The sequence below is a fragment of the Varanus komodoensis genome, unplaced genomic scaffold (genome assembly GCF_004798865.1).
Source record: "Varanus komodoensis strain SLA01 unplaced genomic scaffold, ASM479886v1 scaffold29_3, whole genome shotgun sequence".
NCBI classification, from domain to species: domain Eukaryota; kingdom Metazoa; phylum Chordata; class Lepidosauria; order Squamata; family Varanidae; genus Varanus; species Varanus komodoensis.
The window spans coordinates 1,390,321-1,414,034 of NW_025335760.1; the positions used below are offsets into that span (position 1 = coordinate 1,390,321).

General features: G+C 60.4%; 4 protein-coding genes across 5 annotated transcripts in view; 3 read left to right on the forward strand and 1 right to left on the reverse strand.

Annotated features, from left to right (window-relative positions):
* Positions 1-17,453, reverse strand: part of ACP7 (acid phosphatase 7, tartrate resistant (putative)) — a 26,132-nt gene extending 8,679 nt beyond the window's left edge. Inside the window, exon 1 of one of the 2 annotated variants that reach the window (XM_044435503.1) lies at positions 17,404-17,453. The gene's annotated coding sequence lies outside the window, so the exon portion shown is untranslated. The remainder of the gene's footprint in view (positions 1-17,403) is intronic. The other variant, XM_044435502.1, reaches the window with a different exon arrangement.
* On the forward strand, positions 11-3,639 carry LOC123026185 (F-box only protein 17-like). Its single transcript, XM_044435504.1, has 6 exons — positions 11-106; positions 249-604; positions 1,600-1,711; positions 2,034-2,129; positions 2,544-2,682; positions 3,289-3,639. Exons 2-6 carry the CDS (start codon positions 274-276, stop codon positions 3,436-3,438), a joined length of 828 nt encoding a protein of 275 aa, XP_044291439.1. The 5' UTR covers positions 11-106; positions 249-273; the 3' UTR covers positions 3,439-3,639.
* LOC123026155 (kelch-like protein 35) lies at positions 5,167-8,272 on the forward strand. Its single transcript, XM_044435450.1, has 4 exons — positions 5,167-5,254; positions 5,713-5,791; positions 6,355-6,582; positions 6,685-8,272. Exons 1-4 carry the CDS (start codon positions 5,167-5,169, stop codon positions 8,270-8,272), a joined length of 1,983 nt encoding a protein of 660 aa, XP_044291385.1.
* A 4,615-nt stretch (positions 17,454-22,068) lies between the features above and the next one.
* The window catches only part of EML2 (EMAP like 2), a 10,893-nt gene continuing 9,247 nt past the window's right edge, over positions 22,069-23,714 (forward strand). Inside the window, exon 1 of the mRNA XM_044435501.1 lies at positions 22,069-22,188. Coding sequence (XP_044291436.1) covers positions 22,157-22,188 — 32 coding nt within the window. The 5' untranslated portion in view covers positions 22,069-22,156. The remainder of the gene's footprint in view (positions 22,189-23,714) is intronic.

Here is a 23,714-nt window from a genome sequence, read left to right on the forward strand (position 1 = left end):
GGCCCCAGGCCGACCCCCTCCGGCTCCCGGCCGTGCGTGGGCGCGGCCCTTTTCTGGCGGGCTCAGCTGCGCGAACCTCCTGGCTGTGGCACTAGATACAGTTCAGGTGTAAATGTGTGTTGTGCTCTTGCCACGCATCATTGCATTTGACGTTTTATTGTGTTCGACCGGTTGTGGTGCAGCACGCACAGAGCTTTAGCCACTGAGTTACGTGGCAGCAAAGTTAATAACGATTTCAATGTTGTCAGGTGCCCGACGGTGACAAGACCGGAAATGGGGCAGGCGAAGAGCAGGATATCCTCGGATCCTCCACGCGGGAAGGAGATCCAGTGCCTGGTGGATCTGAACCCCTTGCCGGATGAGGTGCTGGTGCTGATCCTCAGCTGGGTGCGCGCCCGGACCCTGGTGACCCGCTGCCGCCTGGTGTGCCGCAGGTGGAAGCGGCTGATCGACACCCCCACGGTCTGGAAGCTGCAGTGGGAGAGGGACCCCTCCCTGCGGGCTGCCCTGAAAGCGGCCAGTCGCCACCCCCAGATGGAGTGGGGCCGGGTGAGCGTGTTGCGGCCCTTCGGGAGAAACCTCATCAAGAACCCCTGCGGGAAAGGTGAGGAGCCGGGAGCGAAGGGGCGCCGGGGGCCTGGGGGGCGCTTCCCCGCATTTCTAAACGGGGAGTGCAGAGGGAGCCTCCGTACCCCGTGACCCGGAAGTGCTCGGCCGCAGATCCCAGGCGTGTCGTGGGCGATTTTGCAGGCAGGAGGGACGGCGCTCTGCACATCCGCAGAGGCATTTCATGATCCCACAATGTTTTTCAGAGCTGAATCCCACCCTGAAAACAGTTTCTTTGGTTGAAGGTCAATTTGGAGTGTTTGGCGAGAGAGGCAAATGCGGGCTGGGCCGCTGAGGCCGACAGCATGTGGCCCCCGGTATTTTGGCCTGCAGCCCCTCGTCGCGGCTTGCTGGCTGGCGTTATGGGGGGCTGGAGGTCACGAGTTTGCGTTCCTGCTGTAGCGGAAGGCAAGGCGTGAGGATGCTCACAGTCGGGTGTTTTGATGAAAATCACGTTTCTCAAGAACTTCATGAGTGGGGTTTTTTTGTGTGTTGTCGATAATATTTACTTTCTGTCTAGCTTTAACTTTCCACTGGGCCCTTTAAATTAAGAAGTCACGATAAAGCTCCTGCTGCTTAATTGTTCTCTTCTTCACTTTCCTTTACGTTTCGAAGCAGCCCAGCCTGTTTCTCAACAGGTGCAGCTCAATGTGAACAATGCAGGTGGATGATGTTTTACTTAAGGTTAACCTTGCCCCGAGGGCCTGCTTTGCACGTACTGAGAATGCAGCATATGGGTTAAACCCTGGGTTGTTGCTGAATCGTGGGTTGCCGTTCTGTGTGAACCCTTTACTGTGGTTTAACCATGGGCTGTTAACCTCAAGGAATTCAGAGTTTGCAACCCAATGACAAACCATGAGTTAGTTGCTCATGGGTAACAAGCCATCCTTAAATTGTAATGCAGGGTTCAAACACAGCGATCATTGCTTAACCCTTGGCTCCCTGATTCCAAGACCACCGTATCCATGATGTTTTGCATTTCTGTGTCCACAGAGGAATTCCAGCACTGGAACATCCAGCCGGGGGGGGATGGGTGGTGCGTGGAAGAGAACAAGCACCCGGTGGAAGGCGCGGAGGCCCAGACGTGCTTCGTCTCTTCCTATTAGTGAGTTTGGGGAGTAAGTTTTCTCCCGGGCCCCTTCCCACTTGGTTCCCCTGATGCTCAGGATGTCATGAAGGTCACAGCATCCTTTGGATGTGCCGTCCCTCCTCCTCTCTGCGTTGCCCTTCCCGCTTGCGAGTCCGTTTCCAAGCCTACACATTGTGACGACTTCACCGTTCCTCCCCGGGGTTTTGCAGTGTGCATGCCTTCCATTGTTGTAACTTGGGCTCTCCACGTGTGTGAGACGCTTTGTGGAAGCTGAGCACCTCACAGCACGGCATGGGCATGCTAATGCGCTTCTTGCTTTTCCTCCCTCTCTCCACAGCTGGTGCATAAAGTCTCAGCTGATAGATCTGCTGAAGGAAGGGTTCTGGGAGGACCTTTTGGACAACTACCAGCCTGAAATTTTGATCTCTGACTGGTGAGTATGGCTTCCCTTGAGCTCCGCTAAAAGCAGTTGGTGGCCAGTTTTCTGGAGAGCCTCTGCTGGACAAAACAGCTCCAGCCAGGGCGAGAATCTTTTCCAACGCGGTTCTCCCCTAGACCCAGCCCACGCTTCCAGGCCACCAAAGAGCCAAACAGTGATGTGCGATCAGTTGCCTCTCCCAATGATTTGGGGCTCGTGACCTTTGCAGACTTAACGGCCACCCGGGAACTCTTGGGGCTCATCCTGCCTTTCCAAAGAGTGGTCCGTGTGCAGCTCCTAGGCGCTCTGCAAGCCTTTGCACGCTTCAGACATTCTGTGCCAAGACGCGGGCGTGTTTGAGACGCGCATCCCGTGCCGTGCTCCACAAGCAGGCCGGGCAGAGGCTCAGCGCTCCTCCTGTCTCCACAGGTGGGGTCCCCGCGAAGACTGTGGCTGCGTCTATGAAATCCATGTCTCCCTCTTGGCGGGGGACCGGCGTTCGGTGATCGCCGATTTCAAGGCCAGCCCCGATCCCATCCCGCAGTGGAACGACACTCGGTATCAGCAGGTAGCTTTCTTCCGCAGGAGCCCCCAGGGCCCACCTTGGGACTCGTGACCGAGGGGCTTCCACGCACGGTCGCCTTCCACTCCTTCATCTTTAGTGTGGTCACTAGACTAGAGATAGATGTAGCAGTTCAGTCTTCAAAGATTTACACAGGTAATTGGGTAAAATGGTATTGGCAACTATTAAAAATATATAGAATGGAATAAAAAACATGGAAGTAGGATTACCACGATTAGGAAAAAAAGTATTCGTAAAATGAGTAAAATTAGGCTTACTTTGTGCTCATGGAGATTAGTGGAAACAGCAAAAAGCTGGCCCTGAGTAGCCAGGAAAAATTATTTTAACTGCCTTGTGGTATAAGCTGCTGAGCTGGACTTCCCGCAACACTTCCTTGGGTCTTTCCCATCTTTGGGAGTCTGCCCAGGCAAGGAGGATTCAGGCACAAACCTGTGTGTGTTGAGAGAGAAAAAGGGATCTGCCGCTCCTAGCATTGCTGAGCTGGCTGCGGACGGCAGGGGCGGAAGGACCCTTTTCTGCCTAAGCCATCACTGGCTTGGGCCCTTTCTTGAGTTCAGAGATGTCTTTCCTCGTTCCTCTTTGCCTCGGCAGGTGGCCCACAGCTTCAGGCGTTACGGCCCTGGCGTTCGCTACGTGCATTTCCAGCACAAAGGAAAGGACACACAGTTCTGGGCTGGGCATTATGGGGCTCGCGTCACCAACTCCACGGTCCGGGTGAAAGTCTCCTCGGAGCCCCCGTGATCTCTGCCGGGGAAGGTTTTCCTTGCTGCCCATTCCTCCGACCTCGGTGGCTTCTGGGGCAAACTTCGCCAGATGAGAAACAACGATTTTGTCTTGGAGAGGATTTTCGGAAGAGGGAGCGTCTGTCAGTGACTGCAGGGTGATGGTTGGGGGAATGTTCACGTTTCCTTTTGCAAAAAAATAAAGAACTTCTATGATTTATTTACCTTGAAGTCAATTAATCCATCTTCAAACAGTCAGGTATGAGACCCAGCACAATGTAGTGGGTGGAACGTTCAACTCGAGATTCCGCTCTAGACCCCACCTGGCCAAGAAACTCACTGGTTACTTTGGGCCAGTTGCTGTCTTTCAGCGATCCTACCTCACAGGATTGTTGTTAGGACGAAATGCGTGGGAGGCAGACTGGATCAGCCATTTGAGGTTCCATGCAGGAGGAAAAAAGCAGGAAAGAAGGGTAAAACAAAATTTAAAATAATTGTTTAAATTAAAAAAAAATTAAAGTGAGTTTGAGAGGTGAAAACATGGGCTCAGAAACTGTGTGGAACAAAGATCTGTGACAAAGACCCCTTGTACACACATGCAGACTCACAGGTATGCCCGAATATCAGTCCAATCCAGAAGTATCAGGATCCTTCCCATGGTACATACACAAATTGCACACCGCTCCAACAAAATCCAGGAATTAACTTGAACAGCTTGACAACTGAAATGCAGAAGTTTTACTTTTCCGCTCAGTATGAAAGCATTCATTATCTTTGAGATGTCACATGGTACATTGAAAAAATGCAGGGAGTTAAAACCATCCAGACACTCACAACATTTTCGGGTAATTTGTATGCAGCAGAATTGAGGACTTTCCTGTGCAGCCACTCCTGACCTTGAGTCGGAATGGGGCCGTACAGAGAACTGAGGAAGGGGCCGTGACGGGCCGCTCAGCGTGCTTCCCAGCGGGAGATGATCCGGGAGATGATCTGTCCTGAGATTCCGGCTTCAGGAATGCCTCTTGGGAGGGCACAGATGCCGAGAAGGGCGGCTGTGAAAGGGGGGTGGGGGGACACCACGGGGAGGTGGGAAACACACACTGGGGGTTCCAGGCCCTCCGAGGGGCAGAGGAAGCGTCCTCGCATCAGGTGCCGTGTGCCGCTGGCCTACCTGTTTGCGTAATTCAGCGCAAGGACCAGCTCTGCTACTCAGGGCGGTGCGCTTGGTCTTGGTGGATTTTGACAAAAACGTGCGAAACGCAGAGATGCGCACACAGGAAAGAGCAGGCAAGATCAGGACTGGCATATATTCGGCCGGTCAGAAGACCCCCAGAAATGAAACGTCCTGCAAAGGCGGCAGGAATTTCACACACTGGATGCGGCAAGGACCTTCCCCTCTCCGTGCCAGCGCTGCCCATCAGGGCGCAGAGCCAGTCCCACGGGCTCTGCACAGGAGCCACGGGCGCACGGCCCCCCGGGCCACTTGACCCTCTCGGCCTCGAGGCCAGAGAGCAAGAGCAGCCGGCTGGATTCCAAGCCTCCGTGCGTGGAGGAAGCGCGAGGCCCGGCAACCATTGTGCTGGCGACGGCTGTCCGGGAGACACCAGAGCCCCCTGCTCCCGGCTGCCGCTCAGAGCTGCCTCGGCAGCCATGGGGCGATGGCTGGGCGGCCCCGGGAGCAGCCGAGACCCAGCCCATGGCCCAGGGAGCAGAGGCCCCGGGACCGGGTGCTCCAGGCGGTGGCGTCATGGATCCCGCAGGCGCTGCGGGAACCGGCGGAAACGATGCAGCGCCGGTCTCCGCCTCACTGTCCCTGAAATCCTGCTTCGGCCAGGGTGAGCGCGGGCTGATCCCGGCCCGAGCCGTGCGAGGCGGTCCGCCAGAGCCACGAGGTCCGCAGGGCTGCCCGGGTGGCTCAAGCGTGGCGTGTGGCGCTGTGGCCGGGCGGGGGCGCCCGGGCCAGGAGAGCCCCCGGAGGCCTCCTCCTGGAGCGGGCGCGAGGCCATGGGGACCGGGTCCCTGTGATGCCCTCTGGATTGGCCGGGCCAGCTGTGTCACCCCCCGTGGGAAGGGACAAGACCCCCCACACGACTGAAGTCACCTCGCTGCCCCCTGCCCCCTTTCACTGGCGGCTCGGCACTGTTGCGCTGGGGCGAAGCCTGGATCCTCCTGGGACGGGGGCTTTCTTCTGGAAATGTGCCGAGAGACCCCTCTCCGCGTGGCTCGTGCGCCTTGCCCTCGAGGTGACCAGCAGAGTCGCCTCGAACGCGTCGCTCCCTCCCCTTTTCCGCAGGCCTGAGGCAGCTGAGCCACACCGAGGGGCTTTGCAACGCCACCCTGATCGCTGGGGGAAGAAGGTTCCCGTGCAACCGGTGGGTGTCTGTGCCCGGCCAGGCGGCCTGCTCACCTGTCATTTTCCTACCCCGCTTTTTCCTCCAGGGAGGTCAAGGCAGTGCTTATGGGCCTCCTCCTCTCGGGTTCATCCTCAGAACAGCAACCCTGCAAGGGAGGTTGGGCTGAGAGTCAGTGACTGGCACCAAGGCACCCACTGACCTTCACGGCCAAGCGGGGACTTGAACCAGAATGGCGGAGTGTTCAGCGTCCTGGACTGACTTGGGAGAACAAGGTTCTAGTCCCCATGAGGCCCACTGGATGGCCTGGGCCAGTCACTGCCCCTCAGCCTAACCTACCTCACAGGGTTGTTATGAGGATAACATGGAGCAGAAGAGCGCCGTGCAAGCCATCTGGGATCCTTCCAAGGGGGAAGGAGGAGGCCGGGATAAAAAGTCACTGCAGCAAGCCAGGCGCGATGCCAGCTCCCGCTCCGGGCCGGCTCCCAAGGGAGCCAAGTCGCGCCTTCCTCTGGGACAGGGCCGGGGACGAGGTTCCCTGAGGATGCACACAGCTCCGTCCGACAGTCTCCATGTTCTCGCAGGGCCCTGCTGGCCTCCATCAGCCCCTACTTCCAAGCCATGTTCGCCAGCGGCTTCAAGGAGTCCGTCGACGGAGAGGTGCTCCTGCAGGATATGAACCCGGCTGTGCTCCAGAGCCTGCTGGGCTACCTCTACTCGGGGGAGCTGTCGCTCAGCGCAGAGACCGCAGAGGACCTCTTCACGGCAGCCAGCCGGCTGCAGCTCAGCCCAGCGCTGGCGCTCATCAGCAGGTAGCCCGGGAGGCCCGGATCTGCCTCGTGTCTCCCCTCCTCCGCCGCGAGGGCCACCCGTACCTTCCCCGTGACGCCCTGCCTTTCCATCCCTGCTGGCAGGTACCTAGTAGAGAAGATCTCCATGGAAAGCTGCCTTCGCCTCTACTCGCTGGCTTGGGACCACAACAACCCCGCCTTGCTGCAGGGCTCGATGCGCTACCTGAGCCTCCACTTTGAGCCCCTCCTGGAGCACAAAGACTTCCCCTGCCTCGACCTCGGGGCTCTGGTGGGCATTCTCTCCTCCGACCACCTTGCGGTGCCCTCCGAAATGGCCGTCTTCCTGGCTGTGCAGCGCTGGGTGGCAGCCGAGCCCGCCGGGCGGCTTCCCACACTCGGGACGCTGCTGCGGCATGTCCGCCTCCCGCTGCTGACTCGCGAGGAGATCGCCCGCATCCAGGCGGACGTGGCGGCGCTCGGCCGGGAGGTGGAGGTGCAGTGGGAGGATCTGGACGGGGCAGGGCGGCTGCGGGAGAGCGGGGGCCTCCGGCAGGGCATGTTCCGGGAGAGGATCGTGTGCATCAAGGTGCCTCGCCTGAGAGACATCCTGTCCGTCAGCGAGGACATGGATTGCTACATGGAGTGCATAAACCCGGGGACGGGCTCGAGGACCAGGCTGCCGCCCCTAGAGCTGGTGGCGCTGCCCGGCTGCTCTGCCCTGGAACACAGGCTGTACCTCTCCGGTGGGAAGCACTCCGACGGCTCCTACTCCCGTGCTCTGCACGAGTACAACTCGCTCGCCGACCGCTGGGTCCAGCTCCCCGCCATGTCCACCCCCCGCTCTGTGCACATGCTCCTGGCGTGCAAGCAGAGGCTGTTCGCCCTGAGCGGCTGGAACGACACGGGCGCCCTGGCCTCTGCCGAGTGCTTCGACGTGGCGCGGCAGGCGTGGGCGCCCATCGCCAGCCTGCCCATCATCCTGCGCTTCTCTGCTTCGGCCCCGTACAAGAACAGGCTGTACCTGATCGGCGGGGACGCGGACTCCGACGAGGTGCTTTACCAGGGCATCCTCGTCTACGACATCCACTTGGACACCTGGGCACAGGTGCCGCTGGACTTCTGTCTCCATGGTGCGGCCGCTGTCCCCATGGAGACGGGGATCTGTGTCATCGGGGGCTTCTTTTCAAAGAAGATCGCGCACTCCTACCCGAATGGGCGCTTCAGCCAGCTCCTCCCCTGCACTTCCAAGTGCTTCTTCATGCACGAGGCCGGCACGGTCAGCCGGGAGGTCGTCATCCCTCCGCTGCCGCTGCCCCTGGCCTTCGCCGGCGCCACCTGCTTCCAGGGGAAGGTTTACGTGATGGGAGGCGTCTGCACCTCCAGGACGCACGACTCCATCTACCACTGGCAGCCTGGGGAAGCCGCCTGGACGCGCTACCCAGAGAGCCTCACGGGTCAGGGGGCCGTGGTGCGGAGGGTACTGAAGTGCGTGACCCTGAAGGTGGCCCGGCCGAAGATGAGGACGCTCATTCGAGATGCGTCTGCCAGCCAGGTGGCCGTTGGGCTGCTGGACTCGAAGGCCCCCTCTGGGGAGGGCAGCCGGGATGGCTGTCCCTCACGCTCCCCGGGGGCAGAACCCACAAGAGCTGCAGAAACACCTCGCAGGGAAGAGATATTTTCGTCCGGATTCCCCTCATATTCGGCCGACTAAAAGCTCATGCGGCTCCCCCTCCGATTCTGCCTCGTTCTCACTCCCGGCAGTGAGACAGACATTAAACTTTCCAGGACGACATGCCAGGTTTTCCCTGCGTTTAAGGAACAGCCGCCAACACGCCACCCCTGAAGACACAAGGAGCCACAGGCAGCCTTTACTGAAAGCACGCAAAGAGAGCGCTGGAACCCCGCCATGTTTTTGCCATGTTGTCATCCTTTCCAAATATACAGGTTGTGCAGGTGATGAAAGGGCACGGAAGTACCTGAATCGGCTCTCTGAGATCGCCCCAAAGCAGACCCAGCACCCTCAGGTCCAAAACCCACCCCATGACGGCGACAGTGTGCAAAAATTAGCTGGGACCAAGCTGCCACGAGCAATTACACACGGTTTGCGGGACGGGAGGGCGAGATCCGAGGCAGGGCTGCCCGCTGCGCAGTTCAAGTCATGTCAGTTTAAAGCGGGATGTTGACTCCCTTGGGCCAGTGGAGGGTCCAGGGGCCGGCATGTTCCTTCCTTGCCCCCCCCGGCCCAGCTGCGTCCTTGCAGCGTGGACAGTCAGAGCGGTTCCTTCTGCACCAGCTGCGAGGGGGCAGGATGGCAGCTCAGCTTTTGGACTCCCTGCTCCAAGATCGTGGGATCCCCCAAAATCCTATGGCTGCCCAGGCAGTGTCGGGAGTCCATAGGACCGCACTCTTTTGAACGCTGACACTGCCTTCTCACCAAAGCTTGCCAGGTGGTGTGCAACACGTTAAAAATACACAGTAGGAACAAGAAAAGAAAAGAAAAGAAAAGAAAAGAAAAGAAAAGAAAAGAAAAGCAGCACAGCGTAAAACCCTCAGCAAAGAATGAAATATAAAACTAAACTGAAAGGCAGTTGGGTTTTATATTGTATATTTCAATTTGGCTTAATGAAATCTAAAGCTAAATTGAAAACCAAAACCAATGAAATAGAAAACCAAATTAAAAACACTAGAAGCAGCTCTCAAAATAGCTCGGAGAATAAAAACACATTCACCCAACACCATAAAGATCTCTGCAGAGGTGCCAGCTCTGGGGGGAGAGCTGTGCATGGACCCACCTCTGCTCTGTTTGTCTTTACTGCTTGTAGCCAAAGCCACCACAAATTCGAGAAAGAAAAATGAGTCAAGGCAGCAAAAATACAGACCATAAAAATTATCGTAAAAATATAAAAATTACAAGAACATAATGAAATCCCACATCCATTCCATGGGAACAAATAAAATAATCCTTATCCAGAAGGATAAACCTCTTTTCTAGCAGCAGGACAGACTCTACGCCTTGGGTCAGAATACGTGCATTCCTGCCTGCCAGCGGCAGATAAATCTCGTCCAGCAAAGGCCCATTTGGAGGAGGATCGACGGAGGCCTCTGCACCCCGGGGCCGGAATCCTGGGCTGCGGAGTGGAGGGCGTCCCGTCCCCTCAGTGCCATCCCTGCAGAGTCCCCGGACGGTTGGGGTGCTGCGGATCCTGCCCAAAGGGCCGGAGGTGGCTGCTGGAGGCCGCCACGAGTCGCTCACCCTGGGGCGGATGCCGAGGAGTGCAGCACCCCCTGCCGCCGGGGAGGGTGTGGGCAGCGGGTCCCCCCGGTGCTCTGCCATGATGCAGGAGGGGCCCCCGGGCCCTGAGCTTCATCCCTGCTTGCCCCACACGCTTTAGCTGATCCCCAGAAAGGACTCGCCATGACCACGTTCCCAAGATGTGGGTCTGGACGGACATTGTCTGCTCCAGCGGACAAGCTCTTGTGGTGCTTATTTCTCTCCCTTGTTATTCCAGAAACAGCCTTGAATGAACAAAAGTGGGTGGGAAAGCGAGACGATAATAAAAAGAGGGAGGGAGGGAGGGAGGGAAGCGACCTGCTTAGATTTTGCGTAAAGGGATGCTTGGGAGAAGCACATCGTCAGGTGTGCTGGGGAAGACCTTTTTATTTAATCAATATTTTAATAAGTTTTAATATTGAATTGTATCATCATATTTTAATTGCAGCCAGAGTGATTCGTTTATTTTTATGTTATGTTAGATTATATGTTTGTTATGTTATGTTTGTATTTTATTTGTGTAAGCTGTCCTGAGGCTTTTGCAAAGGACGGCATACAAATATCCTAGATAGATAGATAGATAGATAGATAGATAGATAGATAGATAGATAGATAGAAAGAAGCCCAGCGGGGTGGAGCGTTGCTCCCCTCGGTCACCACGAGGTGGCGCAAGAAACCCGCGGCCGGAGACCGTGGCGGCTGCGCGCGGCTTTTCCACGCCCGGCACGTAGCCCGGTGCCGGAACCCGCGGCCTCCGGGGGCTGCGAGGGCAGGGGCGCAAGCGGGGGGTGGGGGGCGCCGTCGCTGAGCCACGGCGGCTGCTGCAGAGCCCCACGGAGCCCCACGTCCCTAAGCTCACACCTTTTATTCTTCTGTAGCGTGCCAGGGCGGGTACGAACCTGTGCACTCACACATGCAGAATGCCTGCGTGAACGTGCGTGAACCTCTGTGCACAGATGCTCGTAGAGTGGCTGGCATATGCGGCATGGGGAAATAAGAACAGCTTTATTTTTGAAAACCCAGTCCAGGAGGCCAAGCTGTGCTCAGGAGAGGGGAAGGCTTCCCAGGTGGCATCCTATTGCTGACCTTTGATGCTGATGTGGCAGCTGAGGTACCCCCAGCGGCCGCCACGATGCCATTGCCTTTGGGCCTCGCAGCGCATCTGTGGAGAGATGCTGCTGGTCCTGCTGCCCGCCCAGTCCGGAAACATCGGCCTGTTCCTTCCCTCTATTTTTTCCCCCAGATCCAGCTATACCAACACCCTTTCCCACATCCTGTAGCAGTGAGTTTCCAGGACCACTTCTGAGCCAGAGTGAGGAGGAATATTCCTTTGGTTTTGTTAGAAAGAACTTGGATGGCTGCATATGAGCAGGCAGAATGGGCAAATGAATACGTTCTGTTTCCTCAATGTCCTTGCAAGATGTTTAAACAAAACAGAGAAACTTCTGTCAAACTTGGGACTCTTTTTATTACTGGCTAGAGGAACGGGACTTGGCTTAGATTTAAATATGTTTTTAAGTTATCATAAATGGAAAAAGAAGGGTGTGGGGGCTGACCCAGGGGGCTCGATGGTTTTGATGATGGATGTTGTTTGTAGTTTCCTTTTTGTTTTTTTTTAGGATTATAATTTCAAATAAAACTTCTTTCTACAGAAAAACAAAACACAAAATGGAGAGGGGTGATGCCTCAAGCAGGCCTAAGGCCCGAGTTGGGGATTACCATGAGCAGAGCAGGCTGGAACCAGGGGTCAGACTAGATGGCCTGGGAGACCCCTTCTGGCTTGTTTTCCCCCGTTTCTGTGTCTTTGGAAGAAGAGCCCTCCCATGACACCAAGCGCCTACGGCAGGACAGGGCAGGACTGGTATTGGCCACTCAGGGGATGGCACTTTGCACATGCTCTGAAGACTAGGATTTTCCCTCACATTTCCGGGCTCGGCTTTAGGCTTCCCTCCGAAGGCAGGTTCCACGTGCCCAATGCAAGCAGGTTGTTGGCGTGTGGGGCCAAAAGGAACTGCTCGGACCGACCCGTTGCAGGGACGCGAGGCAGAGTCTGACGGAGGGACGTCCTGCAGGTCGCAGAGGGACAGGCCTCGCGCGGGTGGGCAGACACTTGCAGGGGGAAAGCCCAGGCTGGAGAGGGCAGACTCGGGGGCTCCCAATCCGTCCAAAAAGGAGGCAAGCCGAGCACCGAGGCGGGCGCGCAAGTTGCGGCTGGCAAGTTCACCGGCGAGTTTCGCCACGAGCACAGCCCGAGGATGCAGTGCGGGGGCGGAAGGCTCGGGATGCGGAGCAGGAGGGAGCTGGGCAGCGAGAGGCGGGGCGCTCAGCTCGCTGCGGCTGCGGGGGGGGGGGCAGCCGCCCTCCTTGCGGCGGCGCCGACATCGCGTGGCGGGCCCTTCGCCCGCGCCGCACGGGCGCCGCGTCCGGCGGGGGGCTGAGGGCGGCGGGCCGGGGAGAGGGGCGGCCCCGCCGGCAGGGCGGCGGGGGTGGGGCCGGGCGGGCGGTGGGTGGGGCGCTGCGGGCTGAAGGTGGGGCCGGCCGTGCGCGGGGGGCGTCTCGGCTGGCTCAGCCTGAAGACCGCGAGCCCAGCGAGGGGGCGTCTGGCAGCGCCCGAGGGGTCCCCGGCCGCGAAGATGCAGGAAAGAGGTGGGTTGCTATGGCGACGGGAGGCAGGCGTGCGGGGACCGGCCGGGAGGGAGGGAGGGAGGGAGCGCGGCGGGCGGGCGGGGGCGCCAAGGGGCGGGCGGGCGGCGGGGGGGGGGCGCGGGCAGTGCGGGCGCGGGCACGGCCGACGGCATGGCCAGCTGCGGGATCCTGCGCGACGCCGCCTCGCTCCTGCAGTTCTGCCACGGTGAGTCGGCGCGTCCCCGCAGCAGCGGCTGCTCCGCGTTCTCGCGCGCTCCGCCGGACCCCCGGGACGGCCCCGGGCCCCCGGGAGGCCCCCGCCCCAGCCCAGCCCAGCCCCCACTCTGCTGGCGGCAGTCCACCCATGCGCGGATATGGTGGCGCAACGGCTCCAACTTTGCGCGGTGCTGCAAAGCGCCACGGCCGGCGGGCGCGAGCAGGGAGGCGCTCGCTTGCCCCCCCCCCGCAGCCCTGCAAGGACGGCGTGGGGGGGCGGCAAGGGACGCCGCAGCGCCGGTGGGGCAGCGCGTCAATGGAGCTTGCAGGATGCAGACCCAAAGCGGGGGGCGGTTGGAGGGGAGGGGGCTGCGCCCAGCCGGGCACAGGCAAGGGGCAGCAGGAGCCGGACCCTCGGTGTTGACCTGCTGCCCCTTTGCTGGGACGGCCGCAGCATTCCCCCCCCCTCCCGCCCGCCCATGCCTATTTCCCTCCGACCGATGCAACCTGTGCAGTTCTCAGCGGAGGACAGTGCCCTCTAACCCTGGACCAACTGCCCTGGAAGAACAGTGCTCTCCAGTCCCGTGCCCCAAGCCCCTAATCTGGGAGGCAGTCAGGCCACGCCGAACGATGGGGGAGGCAGCAAGCAGCCTCTGGCTGCTATTTATCCATCTGGCTGGTCGGCAAAGTAGGAGGCTAGAAGCTGAGCTGAGGAGTGACCAATCTGCTCGACCGCATGGTGAAGGGACCTGCGAGGGGGGAGCTCGGGGCTCAGGCTGGCCGCCTCCTCGAGGGGGACGGCGACATTTGAGGCTCGCTGAGGGAGCTGCACCGACCCACGTTCTGCTTTTCAACAGGTTGCGAGGCTCAGCCCTGGCTCGCATGCACGCTTGCATCCCGCTTCTGGGCAGGCGCCCCGCTTGGCCTGGAGTCGTCCTAAGCAGCGCCTGCCGCGTGGGCACGATGGGAGGAGCCCTGGCGTGGCAGGGCGGTTCAGGTCCATTGTACCCTCGCCGTTGCAGCCCACCCTTCGGCCAGCAAGAGGGACCTCAGTGTGAGGCTCACAGGACGCCAGTTTTGGTCCCAGCTCCTGTAGGGTAGGGGGAGAGAGCGCGCTGGACGGGCTCAAGGTTATCTGGTGAGCTGCGTGGCTGAACCAGCGTGCGAATCCACGTCCCTGAGGTCCAGCGGCTGGCCTTCCCTGGGCACGTTCCCGCCTTGATTCCGGGCTGGTTTTGCACGTCTCCCCAGCGGCAGCCCCGTGCCGGCATGCTTCTTCCAGCTCCTGCTCCGGGACTGAGGGGTTCTGGCTCGGGCCGTCTGCAGGCGGCTTCTCGGGGGCCAGCCGCTTCCCGCCAAGGTCACCAAGGCAGGCTCGGCTGAGCACCGATGAGCAGGCTGGCTGGTCTTCTGCCTACCCTCCCAAAGCTGGTTCTCTGCCTGGCTGCAGCACCCGTTGTCTGTGATTGGACCGCGGCTCAGGGATGCTGCAAAGAGGGAGGAGGGAGAGATGCTCGAAGATGTGCGATTGCAGGAGAGGAGGCGAGGCGGCAGGGCAGGGCAGGGCAGGGCGCGAGGCCCCGCGCTGCAGCAGAGGCGGGACGGGGGCAGCCTGGGCGGCGTGGGCACCCGGCACAGGCAAGCCCTGGCATGACAGGTGGGTGGCGGCTGGTCCACGGGCCCCCTTTGCCTGCGCCCCCCCGGTTCTGCATGCAGCTGCAGCCCTTCCAGAGGGAGCTGCGGGGGTCCGAGGAATGCAGGAAAACATGCCCCCGTGCAAGCGTGTGCCTGCAAATGCGCATGCCACGTTGGGAGATGCCTTCCAGCGCGAGGAATGGGAGAGAGGCGGATGTTGCCGGGGCGGTGGGGGCTGTGGGGGCTGTTGTACCGCTCTGCCGCAGGGATGCAGGGGCCAAAAGCCCAGGAGGCTGGAGGTGCCTTCGCACGCCTAGAACACAAACGTGTGCACACGGCCCCCCCCCCACACACGCCATGGGCAGCGAACAGCCCCCGCTGCTCTCCGGGGTGCGCTCCATGTGTGTGTGAGTTGGCAGCGAGGGCTGTTGTGCATGTGGTGGGGATTAGCCTCGCTCCCCTGCAGGCGAACATCCTCACATTCTGCTTATAGAGCACGGGGGGGGGGGGCAGTGGGGCCTAACTGGAGCCACCCCTTGGCGCAGGGACTTGTCTTCAGCACCAGCTCTGCTCCAGAACACTTAGCATGATCATGAAAGAGAAAGCATCCCTCCGAGTGCATGCAGAGCACAGCCTCACAATCTTCACATGGCTGTAGAGAGGGATCTGCAAAGCGTTCTGATCGGAGGACAGAGCTCCCAGCCATCCCGACGCCCCACATAGCGGGGAGTCCGGCTGGGGAAATGCCCGCACGTTCTCAAGCAACCGCCTTCTTCCTGGTCACGCCAGATGATGATCCTCAGTCCCCGCTTCGCTTCTTCCGTGTGTGGTGTCAGAAGGGAAGGTCTGTGCTTCCCCAGAGCCGCTGGCCCTGCCCAGGGGGCCTTCCTTCCCCAGAGGAGATGCTGTCCTTCCAGAGCAGTCTTGCATCCAGCGGCTGGCTGGACAGAGGCTCTTCACGGCTCCTCCCAGCTCCATGGCCCTCGGAGCTGTGGGAGTGCAGCGCACGTGCTGGAGACAGGGCCCTCTCTCTCTCTCCAGGGCTTGGAGCAGGTTGGCACTCGGCAGTCCCAGATCCGCAGACTCACACGCCTGTTATGGAGTGTGTTAGCCCATCGTGCGGCTTGTCCATTCTCTGGCGGCCAAGAAGCATCCTTGTGGCCGTGTGGATGGGAATCCCACGCGCGTTTCCTTCGAAGGAAGTCTGGCGGTGCTCATGGGGCCATATTCCCCAGGACGTGCGGCTGGGACCGCGGGTCCGTCGTCCGTGGGGTGGGCAGCCTGTTTCCCCCCAGCAGGCTGATCGGAGGACAGGGCTTGATGCTCCAAACCGATCATGAGTAAAGGACTAGGGGGCAGTGAAGGGTTTTTATCGCTGGCTCAGTTCTTCAAACATCTTGCACAGGGCATCCAGTTGCTACAACATAATTAAAAAGCAGGGATTCCCACACCTTTTCAATGCACCCTTCAGGTAAGCCTGTACTGATGACTGTGGAACAGAGGCGACGCCGATTCCAGACCGCTTGCCTCTATTTGAAGCACCTTGCCTTGGTTATGTGCCGTAAGCTCTTACCCCAAAGACATCCCATAACCTCCTGTGCCCTTTCCAGAAGTGCAGCCAGCCCAACCAGAAGCCCACTTACCTGGACGGACAGGTGTGGCAGGGAAACACCCCATGAGCACGGAAAAAGCAACTTAGGCTGCAATGTCTCTGCTTGCCGCTAGTGGGCAGTGTCTGCAAAAGACTGAGCTCAGCCTGGACTGCCCAACCCTAATACAGCCCCTGGGGGCTCCCAGGGAATAGCGTGGGGGGGGGGATTATGCACAGTACGGAGAGCCCCTGGCAGGACGAGGCTCCCGCTTGTCCGGGTGGCTGACTTCAAACAGCTCGGGCTTGATGCCGTGTACCAGTTAGGAGAATCCGCTCCAACTGGCTGGAGATGCCACTGCAGGCGCTAACCACACAGGCATACTTGAATTAATACCAATATTTGCATTCTAGCAACAAATTCCACACTCCTGCAGCCCTTTTGTGTTTTCCTGGTGGGCATGCATGAGGGACAGAGAGAAACACGTTGCTTTTTCTCATCACAGATATGTTCTGCTGGTGATATTTTCAAAGGGGCTGATGATTGATTGATTCTGATATGCATATGAAGCTGAGACTGGGGCTGCACATCTTTGCACAGCCATCTCATTTCCTTCCCCTGCTGTAACGAAGCTCTGCAGCATGCAACCGAGATGGCCGCATGCTCCCTGCTTCTCCCGGCCCGGCCCGGCCCGCCCTGCCCCGCTCCCCTCCACGGTTCTTTCTTGTGCTCAATTTTAAGTTGCAAGCTTTTGGGGCTCAGGGCTGCCCCCCGCTCTTGGCAAAGCACCTGTGCTCAAGGTGCTCAATAAGCTTTCAAACAAACAACACCTTTTGATTTACCTAATCTGTACACTGCCTTGAGAATATTTTATATGGACAGGAACTAAACAGCTTAAAAGAAAGATGAGATAAAGACCACTCCTAGGCAGCCCCTCTGCCAGATGGCAATCAAGGTGGCTGCCTGTCTGTCTATGGGCAAACAGCCACAGGTCCTTGGTGTTTACACCACTGGGGATGTGTTCTGCCCCAGGACACAGTTTAAGCCTCGCACAGATAAGTCTCTGCTGCTTGTCTGGTTGCATTCACACACGTGTGTGTACACGCATTTGACCCCCAACATAAATTAACGGATGCATGCTCTCCTAAGAAGCATGCTGAGAAATATTCCATCTCAGTATTGGATTCTTTTTCTGCTTATACATTTTTCAAATCTGTCTTTCCAACCATGAGGGCTAGAAGCCACTTCCCATTTAAATGAGGCTCTCTGGTGTGTAACGATGGTCCAAATTCTGGGTTTTGGGGGGGGGGGATTAAACACATTTAGTAAGTTTGAATGAATCACACGCCTTGTTCTATGTCACCATTGTGGTAAATATGGATAATAAAGATGCGGAGCCTCTGGCCTCTGGCCGTGCGGAATGGCTCACCTGCTTCTCTCCCCCCCCCCCCAGATGACAACTTGTCAGGCGCCAGCGGGATGGAGGTGGACGATCGCATCTCCTACCTGGAGCAGCGGCTGCAGCTGCAAGAAGATGAGATCCAGGTGCTGAAGGCCGCCCTGGCCGATGTCCTGCGACGGCTGAGCACCTGTGAAGAGAACGGCCTCAGCGTGCAGAAGAAGGGCTCCAGCAAAGGTACTGGGAGGCGGGGAGGCGGAGCGAGCGGGGGTCCCCCGTGCCTGGAGTCCCTCCCACGGCCCCTCCCCAGCTGTGTGTGCATTTCTGCCTACGGAGGGGCCGGGGGGCTGCTGTCTGGCGGAGAAGGCCTCCCTTCTGCCCTGACGCAAGCAGGCAGAGCGGGCGCCCTGCCCCTCCGTCTCCCAGGGGCTTTGCCCGCGGCCTCCTCCACAGAGCTCTCCCGGGAGGCGCAGGGGCTGCTGGGCCTTGTCGGCTCAGCCCGCTGGTGGCTCCTGCCGGCCCGGCCTTTCCTCAGCAGCCTGGGCAGGAATCAGCTTCCAGCCGCTGGCTGGCCGGCGGCGCCTCCATTCCGGCTGCGTGGGGCTGCGCTTCCCCGCAGGCCGGCAACTCCACGCCGTGCGAGAGTCCGAGGCTTGTGCAAACCAGCCACCGACTGGGCAGGGCGACACCTTCCGGAGAGGCAGTGCCCCTGCCCTGGTGCCCCCGGCCGGCCTCGAGCGGCCCACGGGCTCTTGCCCCGGAGCCCACGCGGAGCCACCAGGCCCGTGCCACGGGTGGCTCCTCCCCGGATTTGTCTAATCCCTCTCAAAAACACCCTAAATAGGTGGAGGGCACCAATGAGCCCCGGGAGGGAAACGGTCCGCAGCGCCTTTCCCACGCGCTCGCTCTCTCTTGCAGTCTACCAGCTGCTGAGGGGGCTTCCTTCCCGGCCCACCTTGAGCAACGGAATCGTCCCGCAGAGGAGGGGCTATTCGACATCTCCGTCCTCCCCCAAGAGAGAGCTGCTTCCCGGGAAAAGGTGACGTGCCACTCGCAAGGGTGGCCTGCATGGGGCGCTCTCATTCCTCTCTTCCGGTGCCACTGCCTTTTTAAAAATCGCATCTGTCACGTCACTATTTAACGTGGACTGAGAGCAAACCGGCCGGGGGAAATCGCCACGACTCGGGACTCACTTCACGTCACAGTGCGGTGCACGGCCAGTGGCCACGGGGGGGGGGGGCACTTTGGGTCCAGGAGATGGGCGGTCAGCGGCGGTGGTCCGGTGGGGAGGGGCCTGCACACGCTCAGAATCTGGTGGAGTTCCCTGCTTTCAACCAGAAGTTTCTGATTTTGACCTATGTTTTAAAGTTCTATTTTGACGAGCAATTTAATTTTTAAAAATTCCTGCAGACACTTATTTAAGAATAAATTCCATTGACCATGCTAAGCCCTTTCCCACAAAAATATGCATATTTTATAATTTAATTATAATTTAAAATTATAATTTTAAGGCAGTATGGGTTAACTTAAACTTACCAAAGCCCAAATTTTTACTCCTTATAGTCTTAAATTTTCTAAATCCAAACAAAAGAAAACCAAGATCAAAACTGAGCAGCAACTTCGGATTATGGAGAGTCTGCCTGAGACTTTACCCCCATCCAAGAGTTGCAGACCTAAAACTTTCCCATGAGATCATGCAGGAATTTTTTAAAAAATCCACCTTTTTCCATTTGTGGAGAGAGATTATAAGAGAGGAGAGATTATAAGAGATTTGAATTAAGTACTCCAAAGCTACAAAAGACACAGATCAAAAAGCCGGAACGTTGTAGAATCCAGTTTGGCTTCTTCTCATAACTTAGAAACAGGCTGATACAATTCTGGGTCCTTTTTTCCCTCTGCAGACTGGTTCTCCAGGGGGTGGCGGGGGGGGGGGGGACTTAGAGATAAACACAGTCAGTTGCAAACGAACACTGCTGTCCAAATTCTTCTATTCAGTATGAGTTTCTAAACAGGCCTCCAAGGGTGTGGAATGGGCTTCCACATGCGGTCGTTGAGGCCCCATCGGTGCGGGTGTTCAAGGACAGGCTGGACATGCACATGGTGGGCATGTCGTGAGCAGAGCCGGCTGGTGCCGGAGGTCAGACTAGATGGCCGGGACCCCTTCTGACTCGCTCTGTTTCTATGTTTCTATTCTTTCTTGAAAAACCTGTTGGGCTAGGAAAATTGTCTTCAGTTCCAAGTATCTGAATTCATTCAGATTAGGAACTGACAAAACGGCCCATTGATAAACAACAATAAAGCCAGAACAGAAAGGCAAGCATTGGCTGGAGGCATCTGCATGAAGGCAACCCACCTGGGAATGCCTGCCGGCTGGCATCCTCTTCCCAGCAGCGATGCGGCTTCAAGCAGGCCGGAAGATCTTGCCCGCCCTCCCCGGTTTCACCTCCACATCTGCGAGCTGCTCGGAGCCAAACAGCTTCCGATGGTGGCGTTTCCATCCCAGGCTATCACAGCAAACTGAGATGCTTAGCAAAGGAATCGAATGCATTTTAAAAAGCCTCTTCAGGGTTTCCGTCCTGCGGAAGGTACGTAACCTGCCTTTTTGCAGCTGTTGCAAATGCAGGTCCTGTGCTTAGGTAAGGCATGGCAGGGTCCCCACGGATGAGAGGGCTTTAACGGGGCAAGGCTCGCCCACTGGACTACTAAGGCGCAGCATTTTGAGAAGCGAAAAGCAGAGCAAGACGAGGCTGCCCCGCGGCCTGCCTAACGCGGGAGGGCAACGAAGGCGCCCGGCCTCTTCCGGTGCGGCAGCGGTCCTACGGGTGCCGCCTGCATCAGGTGCGGGGCGATTCTGCATTGCATGGGGCAGGGAGCAGCCATGGGCCGGGGGTGCGCAGCGTCTCCGGGGTCCGCGGCGCAGCTTCGAGAAACACTTCTCACCCTCACCTGCTTTCCATGCGGAAAAACTCTCCCCACATCCTGCTTCTTGCTGTTACGCTCATCGCTTCAGGCCGGAGGGGGCTTCACTTCCAGAACACGGTGTCCGTTCAGGATGGGGGCGGAAGGGGAACCTCGCACAGAAGGGGTGGATCCCGTCTTCCTGCAGGCAGACGCCCCCGGAGGCAGGGCCCGGGGGGCGGTCGCGCAGCCCAAATTCCCTCACAGAGGCTTGGCAGGCTGGTTTGCCCGTTCTCCATCTGGCTGATGGTGCCGTTGGAAGGATCTGGCTGCCAGTGTGAGGACGGGAAGTGCAGAGCCTTCCACCTGGGCTGTGCCTTGGCTTACTTGCTCGAGCCGCTTGGGCAGGGCTCAGCAGGGCCCGGGGCACGTTCGCCGTGCATGGGCTTGTCCTTGCCTGTGGCCTGCCCTGCAGGGGTGGCGGGTCGCAGTTGGGCAGGGAAGAGGGGATGCCAACGGTCCAGGGCAAGGATGGGAGGGGGGCCAGCCAGGCAAGCGCCTCGGGATGCTGCTTTCCTAAAAGCAGCGGCGGCGGCGAGGATTAACTCTTTCCTGCCCAGCTCTCAAAGCGAAGGAAGAGCGGAGATCCCCAGGACGCGACGGCGGCAACCGCGCCTGCCGCTTGCGCCCGACGCTGCAGAGGGGCCGCCGGGCTCCCCGTGGATCGCGCGCCTCCGGTCTCCCGGGAGCCGCCGCCTCGCGCAGGGCCCGGCCTCCAGGCGGCTGCCGCGCCCCGCTTGCTCCCGCCCCGCTCCTCGAGCCCCAGCCTCGCCCGCGGCCCTCCCGGCCGGCCCGCCCCGCTGCTGCCCGGCCGGTCGCTGAGGCTCTCTCTCCCACAGCGGGCGCGGCTGCGCCTCCCCGGAGCGCCCGGCCTCCCTCAAGCGCGAGTGCTTCAAGGCCCAGAGGAGCCGCACGACCTCCTCGAGCAGCTCCTGCAGCGGGACACGCGAAGGGTACGTGTGAACGCGCCGCCCCGGAGGCTCCAGCCGGGCTTGCACATCCCCCGCCGCCCCGCGCGCTGCCGGCTCCACGCATCATCCACGGGGGCCGAGCCATTTCTGCCGCTTCGACCGGAGGGCGCACCGCAGGCTCCCCCGGCCTTGCAACCCAGCTTTCGCAAAGGTGCTTTTCGCCGGGAAAAGTGCCGGATGATTTCCCACGGACGGATGCTTTTTTCCTTCCGCTCTGTCAGCCCAGGTCTGGCCAGGCCCATTTGGGCGCTTTGCAGAGCAGCGGCGGTCCTGCAAAGCGCCTTGTCTTGCTTCCCGCCAGCTCAGCCTCGGGAGCGCCTGCCTCGCATCAGCCCGAACTGGCACAAACCGGAAGAGGAACTGGTGAGGCCGCGGGCGCGGAGATCGGATTTCAAAGCTCGAGGAGGAAGCGGCGGCTCGCTCCCCTAACCGGATATCTGCCTGTCCGGGCACTTCTTTCGGCTCCGGCCGCTCGGGGTGGAGTCCCCGCTTCTTTGCAGCTCTGTAAACCTTGCACCCCCCCAGCAAGGTTCACACGTGCACGGCCACCACGCGCTCGGGCTTCCCTCGCAGGGAGCGCCCGAGTTTTCCCGGGAAGAGCGGCCGCGTGCAGCGGGCCAGCCCCGGGCTCCCTGGCCGGTGGTCGGAGCGCGGTTCGCGGGAGAAAAACAGGCCGGTTCTTTCCCAAGCCTCCCCGCCGCCCCCGGCCAAGCGTGCTCCTCCCGCCCCGGCGCCGGGCGCGCTCCGGCACGGAGAGGGTTAAGGGGAGGGCGCGCCCGGGGAGGGGCCGCGCCCGGAAGGGGGAGGGCCGAGGAGACTCCGGTCCCGGTCCCGTCCCGGCGGCTCGCGAACTCGCCGCACTCCCGCTGCCCTCCACCCGCTGCGATCGCGCCGTCCCGCGCCGTCCCGCGCGCCGAGACCCACGTCCACCATGCGGAAGGCTTCGGGCGGCAGCAGCCCCGGGTACGTGGCGGCGGACGCTGCTGCCCCCGCGCCCCCGCCGCGCCTCCATCCCGGGCACCTGCTGCGCCGCCGGAAGAAGAGCTGATCTGAGCATGTGTGGAGTGCCTCCGGCTTCCCGGCGTTGCGCGCTGGGCCAGGGGCGCGCTCGCGCTTTCCCTTGCGGCAGGAGGGGGGGATTCACCTCCGGCGGAGCGGAGGCGGCCCCCTGGCGACAGCGGGGCTCGCGCGAGCCGCGGGCGAGTGCAGGGGGGCAAGTGGGCCGGGAGCCGGGCAACGGCGGGGCGGGGGGCACGGGCTGCCTCTGGCCCCCGGGCTGGTCGGGGCACGCCGAGGAGGGGTCTGAGGCGGCCTCGCCGGAGGCAGGGTGAGGGGTGGGCTCTGCGGGCAGAATTTGCGGCTCTGCCACGCAGAAAACTGGCTGCCATTACGTGCCGGGGGGGGGGGGGAGAATGCAGTTCAGGTTTGCTGCCTCCGGTGCAGGAGGGGGGAAGCCTGAGTGCCCCAGGCGGATGTGGGCACAGCCCCACTTCTGCTCTCGGGGGCCGCTTTCCGTGTTGCTTAACGAGCCAGGGGCCCCCACGTGCAGCCCCATGGCAGTGTTGGGGGTCTGGAGCCGAGGGGCTTCTCCCCCACTCCCAGCCCAGCCCCGTGCCGGCTGCGCCGCAGTCCCAGGAAGCAGTGGAGGCAGGGGTGGGGGCAGTGTGTCCTGGGTGCCCCGAGGCCTGTTCCCGGGGAGCAGGGCGCAGAGGGGGGGCAGGGCGGTGCCACAGCACCCCGTGGGCTCGGGCTGATGCAAGATCGCAGCCGGATCCCCGGGGGAGAAGGCTGCGGGGCTTGGCACGAACAGGGCGGGGAAGCCGAGCGTGGCGGGGCGGGCCCTGCAGCCTTCCTCTGCCACGGCGCCTGCTGATGGGGGAAGGCGAGGGGCCGGGCAGGGGGCATGGGGGGCGCATCCGAGTAGAGGGAGGGGGACCCGTTGCTTGTCAGGAACTACCCTGAGCGGCGTTTAAAAGGAGCTTTGCGTACCAATAAGCGCCGGCTGCCCATCGGCCCGGGAATCCCTTGGGTGGCAAAGCTCGTACCACTGGACAATCCTTGTTATCTGCTTCTGGAAGGTTGCCTTCCCCCATGTGCTGCCGCCCAGACGTGCTGCACTGCAGTTCCCATCATCCCCAGAATGATGTGTGCAGGAGTCGAAGGCCCCCGCTTAGGGGGATGCTGGTGCGCTCTCTGCCCCGGGGCTGCAGCCGCCCGCGCTGGCACGTGTGCCCAAGCGTCTCCCAGGCCTCGCCGTCGCCCCTCTGCTGGGCAACAGGACTGGGGCAGGGAGCGGGATGGGAGCAGGATGTGGGTGGCGGGGCCTGGGCCCCCCCCAGGCAGCTGGGCCCCGAGCCTGCCCTTCCCGGGTGAGTTGGGTGTGGTGCCCCCAGGGGACCCCCCCCAGGCCTGATCCCGCAACACCATCTCGCCTGCCTCATCAGGGCCTTGTGGCAGCTGAAGTCATGACACTGCCGGGAATCACTTCT

Bases quoted from the DNA above. Each gene is read 5' to 3' on its own strand.
- LOC123026185 (XM_044435504.1), top strand. From the start codon at position 274: ATGGGGCAGGCGAAGAGCAGGATATCCTCGGATCCTCCACGCGGGAAG. The intron at 2,130-2,543 runs GTGAGTATGGCT...CTGTCTCCACAG, and splicing joins GAAATTTTGATCTCTGACTG to GTGGGGTCCCCGCGAAGACT. The intron at 2,683-3,288 runs GTAGCTTTCTTC...TTGCCTCGGCAG, and splicing joins ACGACACTCGGTATCAGCAG to GTGGCCCACAGCTTCAGGCG.
- LOC123026155 (XM_044435450.1), top strand. From the start codon at position 5,167: ATGGATCCCGCAGGCGCTGCGGGAACCGGCGGAAACGATGCAGCGCCG. The intron at 5,255-5,712 runs GTGAGCGCGGGC...CCTTTTCCGCAG, and splicing joins GAAATCCTGCTTCGGCCAGG to GCCTGAGGCAGCTGAGCCAC. The intron at 6,583-6,684 runs GTAGCCCGGGAG...CCCTGCTGGCAG, and splicing joins GCGCTGGCGCTCATCAGCAG to GTACCTAGTAGAGAAGATCT.